This window comes from Saccopteryx leptura, chromosome 2 (genome assembly GCF_036850995.1).
Source record: "Saccopteryx leptura isolate mSacLep1 chromosome 2, mSacLep1_pri_phased_curated, whole genome shotgun sequence".
In the NCBI taxonomy this organism is placed as follows: Eukaryota; Metazoa; Chordata; class Mammalia; order Chiroptera; family Emballonuridae; genus Saccopteryx; species Saccopteryx leptura.
Genome location: NC_089504.1, coordinates 308,130,874 through 308,142,189, shown reverse-complemented (window position 1 = coordinate 308,142,189; position 11,316 = coordinate 308,130,874). Strand labels below are relative to the sequence as shown.

General features: G+C 53.6%; 1 protein-coding gene across 1 annotated transcript in view; it reads left to right on the top strand.

Annotated features, from left to right (window-relative positions):
• The window catches only part of PODXL (podocalyxin like), a 48,570-nt gene extending 38,538 nt beyond the window's left edge, over positions 1–10,032 (top strand). The window contains exons 4-9 of the mRNA XM_066366541.1: positions 516–766; positions 1,111–1,182; positions 3,597–3,744; positions 4,015–4,076; positions 4,322–4,489; positions 5,482–10,032. Of these exons, the coding sequence (XP_066222638.1) occupies positions 516–766; positions 1,111–1,182; positions 3,597–3,744; positions 4,015–4,076; positions 4,322–4,489; positions 5,482–5,679 (899 nt within the window). The 3' untranslated portion in view covers positions 5,680–10,032. The remainder of the gene's footprint in view (positions 1–515; positions 767–1,110; positions 1,183–3,596; positions 3,745–4,014; positions 4,077–4,321; positions 4,490–5,481) is intronic.
• Positions 10,033–11,316: the final 1,284 nt, after the last annotated feature.

The following is an 11,316-nucleotide window of genomic DNA, read 5'->3' as shown; positions in this document are numbered from 1 at the left end:
CTGCATTTTCAAGACGCTCCAGGTAATCAGGGAGCGCAGTGAAGTTAACAGACCAGAAGAGGGCGGTTGGATCCTGCGGTCAGAGCCAGGGCTCTGAGTTGGGAAAACTGGGATTCAAATCCTAGCTGTGTCATTTGTTAGCATTTGACATTAGGCAAGTTGTTTAGTTCCTCTGAGCTTCAGTTCCCTTGTGTATAAACTAGGGATAATTAGGGTACCTTCCTCCTAGAGGACCAAATAAGAAAGTACCTTTGAAGCACTCAGGACAATTGCTCCAGGAAGTCAGCGCCTCAGTGAGTGTGAGCTGCTGCTGCTGCTGATGCCATTGTCACTGTTGTGACTTCTTTCATCTTGCCCTGATGCTGGCTCCTCACGTGGGTCCGCTTACTCCAGCCTGCAGTCAGTCGGGGTGGGGGATGAGACCAGAGAACCCAAGGAGACTTACAAGGGGAGAGACCAGCCTTCGCTCTTAAAGGGGCCCCACTCGCCGTTACTCACAACCTTTGTTTTCCCAGTCCCAGCGTCCTCGGTTACCTCACAAGGAGGTCCACAGAGCTTCAGCAAGGCGCCTGCCACCACTGGGCCCTCTTCCTCTGTCCCTGGGACCTCTCCGCCTGGGGCTCTGCCGCCTGCAGTTTCTTCTTCATCAGCACCTGTAGCCACGCCTCCTGTAGGACCCACAGGCTCCATCACTCAGTTGGCTCCAACCACCACTCCCCAAAGCTCTGGCATTCCTTCTGCCACACCAGCTCTTAAGAATAAGATGGTATGCCAGCAGGGGTGGGGCAGCAGGGGAGCCCAGGCCCAGATCGAAGGGGCTCTAGCTACCAGAGCAGAGCGGTTCTGTTCCTCCCTTCAGCCGAGGGTGCCTGGCGAGGGCAGTTAAGGGCCGCTGTCCAGTCGCCCTGCTATCTTCGTGGCTCTGCCGGATTCTAGCTTAGACAGCTGGACAGCAATTACACACCTGGCTCTGCAACGCGGCCCAGCCACGCCCCTGATGCCAGGACCACCTTGGTCTCACCCACTCAGGGGGAGGGTGGGCTGGTGGGAGGAGTCAAAGGTGAGATCTGTCAGGCTCAGCGGTGCCTTAACCCCCGCGGCTTCTTGCAGATAAAGTGCGAGTCTTCCAAAGAGCTGAATGAGAAGATGCTCATCCTGAACCTCACGAAAACCGGTGTCTGCGTGAGTACCTCGCGATCCTAGCTCCACCCCGATTTTCCCCTGCAACATGCAGTTCAGCAGCAGGGTCGAGGGTGGTGCCAGGCAATGAAATGCTCCTTCGGAAAAGAGACTGAGCGGTGTGTTCCCTCTCCTGGCCATGTCTTGTCCTAGAAGATGCATCTTACTAGGGGGACAAAGCAAGGAACGGACTTCTCTAAGTGAAGTCTCACCGCCCCTCAGGGCTGTTGCAGGGGCAGGGGCCCCAGGCCAGGCCTCCAGGGCTTCCGCTGTGTGACTGTTCACGTGCCCGGGGTGTATGGAGACCCCAATCCTAGTTCTTGCCTGCCTCTAGCTCAGGGTGACTGTAAGCCCATCTCTTTGGGCTTCGGAGGCCTCGATTAAAAATGAGAGGCTTGCCCTGGCCGGTTGGCTCAGCGGTAGAGCGTCGGCCTAGCGTGCGGAGGACCCGGGTTCGATTCCCGGCCAGGGCACACAGGAGAAGCGCCCATTTGCTTCTCCACCCCTCCGCCGCGCCTTCCTCTCTGTCTCTTTCTTCCCCTCCCGCAGCCAAGGCTCCATTGGAGCAAAGATGGCCTGGGCGCTGGGGATGGCTCTGTGGCCTCTGCCTCAGGCGCTAGAGTGGCTCTGGTCGCAACATGGCGACCCCCAGGATGGGCAGATTATCGCCCCCTGGTGGGCAGAGCGTAGCCCTTGGTGGGCGTGCCGGGTGGATCCCGGTCGGGCGCATGCGGGAGTCTGTCTGACTGTCTCTCCCCGTTTCCAGCTTCAGAAAAAAAAAAATGGAAAAAAAAAAAAATATATGAGAGGCTTAGTCTGCTGAACTCTCTCTCTCCCTGTTCTTATTGTCTAGTGTCTCATTTCCTGGTCCGGGGCCTCTGGAAGAACCTCATGAAGGGGTCTTCCTCTGAATTGAGATCTCAGAGTTACTGAGCATCAGAGAGACATTGCCAACAGTTGTTCTTCCACTCAGGGTGGTGTGTGTGTGTGTATGTATATGGGGGTGGGGGTGTCAGCACGTGTGTGAGTTTACATGCATGAAAACCAGAGTGCAGCAGTGTGTGCCTTCACACGACCAGTCTCTTCTGAGATGAAGGGTTTTTACACAGTAAATGACTGAGCTCAGTGAGTGCAGGTTATGGACGGCTCACTGCTGCCCTCTCCTGGTCAGTTTCTATGTTTGCAAACACCCCTTGGAACCAGAACAGAACATTCTTTCCAAAAGACACAGAACTTGGATTTAATGCCACCTGTATTCTCTGCACTCGTTTCCTTTTGGGTGTCCACTTTGCTGGCATTTTCCCAGCAAACTTTACAAGTGTCTGCATTTAGACCAGAGTTTTAAAAGGGAGCACTGATCCCCTGGGGTTGGGAGTATCGGACCAGGCAGGAATCCCATTAATGGCTTTCCCCGGCTCTCTTTTTGCCTAACTAACACTTTGCAAATTGTGTCATTGGGCATGAGAAGCCTTTTTTCCCTTTGCTATGAAAGGAGGGTGGAAAGCCCCGGACCCCTGGTGTCAGGCTGGGGAATTGGTAAGCCTAAGGAAATTCCAGGTAGAAACCAAGCAGATGGTTTGTGGGGGTCCTGGCTAAGCCAGACCAAGAGTCCTTTATCCAAAACTGGGTCAGAGAAACGCCAGCTCAGGGTGCCTCTCAGTTGCATGGCAGGGTGCCTCTCAATTGCATGGCAGGGATGGGTAAAAGCTGTCACACTTTGCCTCTTCACCCTCAGCCCTGTCTGCCATGTTCTTTCTGCTTAGAAATATAGAAGACTTCCTTCTAAGAGGTTCCCTTCTGTATCTTCAAGATACTCCCATGTTTCCTGGTTCAGTGATGGCCCCACCTTACTTCGTGTCAGCCTGCTCATTGTCTCAGAGGGTCTTAACCCAGGGGAATGGGCACATGTCTCCACTCTGGGATAGAGAGCCCTGAGCTGGGAGCCACAGCTTCCTCTCCCGAGATCCCTGAACTGGGCATCGAGGCTGGTGAGAGTTTCAGAGAGAGCTGGCCTTCCTTGGCTGCGGAGGGGTGGGGTGGGGCGCCCGGACCATGCCCCCGCTAGCCCAGCCCCTTTTAGGAAAAGCGATATAAAAGGGCATTCGGTCATGACCCTTGAAGAGCTTTGAGGGAGAAAGGGGGACTAGGTGGAAGGCATTGTTCAGCCAGAGACAAGGCAAAGTGAGGGGCCTGGGGCAGATCTGCCAGGGGCATAGAAGGCGGGGTCTGGTCCAGGGAAACAGCACCTAACTCGTGTCTCCCAGTGGGCCTGGGAACAGATACACCAGCTGAGGCTGGAGGGGGGACTGAGGGCATGCGGGCACCAGCATTCTCCTGACCTGGTTCCAAAGGGCAGCCCCCCAGGCCCGGGCTGCTGTCAGGAACCCTGGGACATCGCCTGTGATCTCCCACAACAGGCAGATAGCCTTCTGGCTGACAAGCTGGCCACACTTTTGTGCGAAGCGGCCAAAGCCAACTTCAACCCCAGTCAAGACTGGTGCCTTGTACGGCTGGTGTCTGTTCCAGGAGTTGAGACAGTGGCGATCAAAGAGATCAGCATCCACAGTGAGTTGGGGGCAAAGAGGGGCCGAGCCCTCTGTGGGGTGGAAACGGGATGGGGTGTGACAGTTCAGGAGCCATGGGGATCGGCCAGTGCTGCCACTCCCTCAGTGCCCTACGAATTGTCCAGCTGTCCCCTCCCAGGGCCACCCCAGAGACACCACTCAGAAAGTGGTGAGGCAGCATGTCCTCCCGTGGGGCCCAGTCTCCCCCACCCCCAGGTCACTCAGCTGGAGCCCTGAACAGCCTCTTTCCTATCCCCCCCCCCCCCCACAGCAAAGCTCCATCCCAGCGACCTATACGAACTGCTGAAGGACAAATGGGATGACCTAAAGGAGGTAAGTGGGCTCCTCCCATGTGCTGGAACAGATTGGAGAAGTCCCCAGTTACTCTGCCCTGCGTTGCCTCACAGTAGGGGGACCTCTAATCTGCAAGCAATAGGAGGACAAGCGAGGGGACAGCAGGGTGGTGTCCTAGGCCCCACTGAACCCCAAGCAGAAGAGCTCACGAATGAAGGGGAGTTCAGAGAGAGAAGTAACCCTGCGCCTGGTTCTAGCCACGGAACTTTCTCTTTCCTGGCCAGGTGGGAGTCAGTAACATGCAGTTTGGGGATCAAGGGCCACCAGAAGTGCCTGAGGACCGGTTCAGCATGCCCCTCATCATCACCATCGTCTGCATGGCGTCCTTCCTGCTGCTCGTCGCGGCCCTCTATGGCTGCTGCCACCAGCGCCTCGCTCAGAGGAAGGACCAGGTGAGGGCTGCACTGCCGGCCAGGGAAGCAGGCCAGCCGAGCAGATGGCTCTCGCCCCGTTATTCCCATATGAGGGGATAGAGAGTGGGCCACGGATCCAGGCAGACACCAGCCCTTCTGGGACATGGAAAATCCAGTGGCAGCACAATGGAAGGAAAGATCGTGGGGGCTCTGGAGTCAGAAAGACTTGTGTCCAGCCCTGGTTCTGCCTCTACCACCTGTGTGACCTTGAGCGAGTCCTGTAATCCCCTGAGCAGCTCATTCCTCATCTGTGTAGTGGGGAGGCTATGCACCCCACAGGGCTGCTCCAGGCCTCACTGATGGCAATGGGCGCAGGCACGCCTGTGACCAGAAGCTCTCTCACCTGCCTTCCTAGGATTCCTGGCATTACTCTCCCATCCAGACTGGTGGTCCTCAACCCTGCCTAGCTTCCCCTCACGTCCACTGAGACACTCTGGATCAGCGTATCTGTTCAGAGTTTCCCAGGGGACTTGACTGTGCACCCAGCTTGTAGCTCAGATACAGACAGAAAGAGCACTGTGTCCAGACGGCTCCTGTCTGCCGCGCAGGTGGCTGTCAGCTCCGCTGTGCCCGTCCTGCTCCAGCTGAGAGGTCCTCAGCCACCCCGTGTGCAGACAGCGTTCTTCCTCAGCACAGTGGGGGGAGGCAGGTGTCTGGATACTCAGCTTCGCGGGGAGGGAGTGGAGGAAAGACTTTGGGGGACTCTGGAGAACCAAGTACTTTCCACGGACTTTATGGATTTGTCACCAGGGTGAGGGTGATGGTGACAGATGAGCTGGGAATGTTAGGAAGTCCTGCTTGTCTCCAGCTAGCCGTGAGGCAGGCCAGTAGTCGGAGGGCCTCCAAGAGCACCTAGTATTGCTCACATGAGCCAAATCTGGGTTCCTGGACTGTAGGGGTCCACGGGTTATACTAAAGGCTAACAGCCCTCACAAGTGACCCCATGTTGTGACTCATCTTCCCCACTCTAGCAACGACTCACGGAGGAGCTGCAGACAGTGGAGAACGGTTACCATGACAACCCAACACTGGAAGTGATGGAGACTTCATCAGAGATGCAGGAGAAAAAGGTGGTCAACCTTAATGGGGAGCTGGGGGACAGCTGGATCGTCCCCCTGGACAACCTGATCAAGGACGACCTGGACGAGGAGGAAGACACACACCTCTAATCAGGTCTGCTGGCCACCCACAGTGCCACAGCGCTCCAGACTGAACCACCTCAAGTGCCAATTGGACAGGGGAGGGAAGTCCTTCCCATCTGATGGAAAGACTGGGGGGGGGGGGGGGGGTGAGCAGACTCAGAGGGACTCGCCTCCTGGTCCCCACAGGGCCTTAATTTCCCCCTTTTCAAGCTGAACACATCACTTCTTATCTAGATTCCTCTTGTAAAATAACCCACTAGTGCCTGAGCTCAGTGCTGCTGGACGATGAGGGGAGAGAAATAAAGGAAGAGCCACATGAGGGACTTTAGAGACCATCTCGTAGAAGCCCCTTCCTTTCACAGATGAGAGGACTGAGGACTAAGGAGGGTGAGGTCAGCGTCACACAGACACTTGGTGACAAGATTTAGGAGTCACACAGCCACTTGGTGACAGTCAAGAGGAAAACCAACAAGACTCTGCCTTCCGTCCAGGGCTCCTCCCCGCCTTGTCACACTGCTGTGATCACTTGCGCCCCCCTCTGGAGCTGCCCCGGGCGGGGGTGAAGCTGCCAGTCTGTGGATGGGATAGAAAAGAGTGTGGGGCCAGGGCCCTTCTCAGTGGGATCAGATTACTTGAAAGTAGAGGTCCCAAGTTCCATCTACTTCAGCCTCGTCTGTCACTGTTCCCGTCCCTTTCCTGTCCCCCCTCCCTTCACTCAATTTTTATTCCCACGCTGTCTCAGGGCCCTGGGACTAACACAAGTCACTCATGACCTTGAAAACCTTGTTCTGAATTCTGGTTCCTTAGCATTTGCTCAGTGAGATTTGCTCAGTGTGAATGAGGTCTGCTTAGGGGGTCTCCCTACCAAGAGGCAGCAGGGGAGCCCTCCCTGCCAGGATGGGTCCTGGCCCATCTCCCCAGGTGCCCCCCGAAGAGGCTCTCTCTCCAAGCCTTCCTTTGGCCTCCCATTTCCACCGGGGACTTCAAACCACAGCAGCTGCTGAAGGCAGAGTGTTCCTATATTGTTGCTCACTGCTCATCCTGTGGGTGGGGGGGGGAGATCCACGCTCAGGAACCCCCACTCCTGCTCCTTGAGCTCCATCCAATTCCAAAGAGCGGCTTTAGGACAGACCTTCCCGGGGCCCCCATCAGCAGAGTGACGTCCTGACAGACAATCGGTTCAAACAGCCAGGAAGGCTTTGCTCTATTTCATAGGAAACTCAGGGACTTTTCAAGTTGCTGAGACTTTTGTTATTTTGATGTATTTGTTTGCTCTTTAACCCAGCCCTCTGCTGCCAGAGGATAAAGCTCAAGGTATAGGGAGACTTTCAGTTAGGTGATCTCACTGATGGGCCAGCTCCTGTGCTACAGGACAAGAAGGGTCTAGAATGTGTGCTGTACATTTTAAGGTGCACATGGGGCAGCCTGGGGGACTGGCCGTCTGTCCAGGCCCAGTCACCTTACTGTTCTGCCGTGGAACCGTGTCCCCTTTCTGCAGTCCTGGTGGGGCTGCTGTTAGCTGTCCACAGTTTCTGGTAGCATCTCAGGGAAACAAACTATGGCCCTGTTTCCCGGTGGGGGGTGTGGAAGGTGCTCAACAGTGACCTGCCATTCAGAAGCACCCAAGGACGTGGCACCGTGATGTTTGATCTGGTTTTCTGTGAATAGAGAATCCCGTGTGAAATGTTGGACTTTGCTCCCAGTCTCTATTGTTCCTGGGTATAAATTCCATGGAACCAACTAGAAAAATATTCAGAACTGCTTACGAGAATAAAAGCTTGTCGTTTCTGGACAAAAAGCCAGAACTCCAGAACTTAGAGGTAGGGCCAGGTGGCGCGAGTTCTGATGAAACAGGCTCTGCTTTGGGATGGCTTCTTTCGTTCTGGAAGATCTGTCCTTCCTGGCTGCCCAATTCCTTCTTCATAGCCCTTGGCCCTTTGGCCTTGGGGTTCAAGTTGGTGCCCCAGTGACTTTCCCAAGAGCTAGAGAGATGACAGGATAACAAGGGTCCAAAAGCATTTGCCCGGATTTTCTAGTGTATCGAGGTTGGTAGGACAGAGAATGGTGTCAGTTTGGGGGAAAAGAGGAAATCTAGTCGTGCTGGGAAAAGCTGTTTGCTTCTATCCAGTGGGTTCCTTTCTTGGGCCTTCATGGGAGAAGCCGGGAGGATTCTTCTATTTGCTGATTCTGGGTCATATTTCACCAGCTAGGCCTTAAGGCAGAGATAGCAGATGTGTCTCTGAAAATTGACCAACTCTCGGGCCCCTAGGGGAGAGAGGTGATCCCCGGCAAGGGGTAGAGACGAAACATTATGCATGGTCAAGAGGAATGGCATGGCTCTGCCCGAGGAGATATGTGAGAAATCTGGGCTGGGTCAGAGATTCCTTCTTTTGCTGCATCTAAATCGTGCTACCCTAGCCTAGTAGGGTGACTTCAGAATCCGGCCCCTCGCTTTGGCTTGCTCTTACCACTAGCCAGCTAGGCCAGAGGCCGTGCAGCCATGCTGCTAGAAAGGCCATCTTCTTCCCATCTCTTCCCTGGGTTCTAACTGCTCTGGAAATTCAGATTCTGGGACCAAGGAGAGAGAAGAAGACCAGGAACTAACTCGGCACATCTCCAACCAGGCTGCGCCAAAGAGAGAGGCTGCTCTTTGGATGGCAGCGACGTGCTGGTGTCCCTAAGCTGCAGAGAAAGCCAGGAGCCACGAGGCTGGTGACAGGACACACTAGGGGAAGGGCTGCCGTGGGTGGCGAGAAGCAGCATGCTGTAGGGGGCAGTGCAGGATGTCCTTGGCATCGTGAGACAAAATACGGCTTTAATCTAGACACACACTCCCCCCATAAGGGAAGCTAACAGAAAGTCTATTTAAACCACTTCTGAGATTTATCTTTTGACAAGATGCTGGAGAAACTTTAAAAACCAAGTTCAAGCTGATAAATAAATAAATATATATATATATGTATTTTTTTCTTGGTAATGTAAATACAGTGGGCACGTGTTAATCTACCCAGCACTGCTTTAAGGGAATGTACTTTGGAAAAAAACATTTGTAAGAGAGATGGCTTTTTTTCTTCTTCTCTGAACAGGAATGTAAATGTCTATTTTACTAGAAATGCAAGTTTTTTATTTTTCTTTAATGAAAACTATAAGGCTGACAGCAAAGTGTTTGTCTAGCATAGCGGGCATTTTTATTTTTACTTTTTGGTATTTTTCTGAAGTTGGAAACGGGGAGGCAGTCAGACTCCTGCATGCGCCCAACCGGGATCCACCTGGCATGCCCACCAGGGGGCGATGCTCCACCCATCTGGGGGCGTGCTCTGCCGCAATCAGAGCCATTCCAGCGCCTAAGGCAGAGGCCACAGAGCCATCCTTAGCGCCCGGGCAAACTTTGCTCCAATGGTGCCTTGGCTGCGGGAGGGGAAGAGAGAGACAGAGAGGAAGGAGAGGGGGAGAGGTGGAGAAGCAGATGGGCACTTCTCCTGTGTGCCCTGGCCGGGAATCGAACCCAGGACTCCCCCACGCCAGGCCGACACTACCAACTGAGCCAACAGGCCAGGGCCCATTTTTTTAATCTTAAATGCAACCCTCACACCCTCCCCAGCAAAGTCCCAGCCTCTTACAGTAAGGGTCACAGTCCGTATGCACTGGTTGGCAAGTGACACTCCAATTACAGGAAGAGGGTTTTAGAGACCTAGAGACCTAGTCCAATCTTTATTTTTTTAAACAAAACCTGAAGTCCAGAAAATAAAGTGACTTGGCCCAAATCACATGACTCATGTCAGAAATGGAGTTAAAATCCAGGTTGGGCCGCGTGCTTCAGAGTCAATAAATTAAAGACAGCTAATGCAGCCCAGGCAGCACAAAGACAGAGGACAGAATTCCCTTCTCAAGTCTCATCCATCTCATCCTGCAGCAGGGCTACAGGGTGGGCACAAAGGCAAACATAGGAACCTCACTGGTCCTCAACACCATCTCTGAGTCTATTGAGGTCTAAGACTTAAATGAACAATTATTTTCTGACAAGAAAACAGTTTTGAACGAGCTGTTGCACATGAACCTGCTACTAGTGGACTAAGGATCAAAGGGAACAAGACAGGGGAAGGCAGATTTCACTTGGTTCCGGCGAGAACCCTACACTGAGGACAAGAACATGGGTCTTCCTGCTATTAGTGAATGTGAAACTTGCCCAGGAAACGGGGGGGGGGGGGGGGGGGGGGGGGGGGGTCATCGTCTTGGTGGACAGGGGTCTGAAGTACACTGGAACTTACTGAGAAGCTTCTTTGTAAAGGCTACATTTAATTATTGCCATTTTCTTACAAAAATATATTTTTTGAACATTGTATGCTGTCAATTAAAGTGCTTTTGTGTAAGCTGGTTCCAGCCCCAGTCCCGTGCTCTGATTGGCTTGCTTGCTTCACCGGCGCCCGAGGTCCACCACCAGGGGCGCCCGCAGGAAGTGCAGCAAGCTCTCTCTCGGGGCGCTTGCTGGGCGGTCTGGGCTTAGACCGGAAGAGAGGAGGGAAACCAAGGGCAGCAGGGAAGAAGCGGGATCCTGGTCCCAACTCTCAGGCTGCTCACCCCTGAAACAGCCTCTGTCCCTTTCAATGCTGCCTCATCCTTGTTTTACCTCTTCCTTCCCTCGTCTTCCGCTTCACATACACCTGGGACTCACCCAGGGCTAAAGGTCTCCAGGGGGCCAACGAACCCTGCTCAGGTATGGAAACACTGGCATGGGCCAAAACAAATAAAAATATTAAAAATAATAACAATAAACAGAGTTCCATACCGGCCCCGTTCCTGCCCAGGAAAGGATCTGTTTACTTGTCTCAAAAAGCCTCCGCCTGTCCCTGATCCAGAGACAGTGATGGCGAAGGAGATTCAGGAAGAGAGACCCTCAGAGGACTCGGTGCTCCACGTCCAGGGTGGCGTCGCCAGCCCACGTGTGTCCTGACGGGAAGGGCAGTGATTAGTCCCAAACTCCGGGGGGGGGGGGGGCGGTCGTTCACACTCATAGTTGCCACACAACATTCTCTTCTGCTGGCCTGGCGTCTTACGGCTGACGAACATGTTTACACGCCGTATTTAGGAACCGTCGTCACTGCCAATAAGGGAGTTAGGTACAGAGGTTACAGATTTTCTTTGAGATTACACCGGTATTTAAGTTGCAGTGCTGGGCCTGGGATCGAGTCTTTCCCTTTTCGTTCTACGTTCTTTTTTCAATACCACATGAATGCTTGTGCTCCAACAACAAGGTATATTTCTAGAATGCAACCACTATTACAATATGATTTTCTTTTCTATGTAGGAGTTCTGAAAGGCAATTGACACCCTCAGGGTGGACCCAAGTTGCACCAGGGGTATTTTGAGGTAAACGTCACCACAGTGCCAAGGATACAGAAAGGAATACAAGTACCAGGAACTCAGGCAGGCCCCTGGGCCATGCTTGAGGCATACTGTTCTAAGAGAATGACTCATAGTTTATTGCTGGCTACACACTAGACCTAAGACTCCGTTCTCTTCCTGAATAGGTCATTCACCCTCCTCTCTGCCCTGCTGAGGGCCACTCTCAGTTGTCATTTTAAACTTGTTGTGCCTCTTTGTCACTCGCCATCTTCCCATCCTTTCTTCTGGACCCCACGGCAAAGCGTAGAGCATAGGACTTGG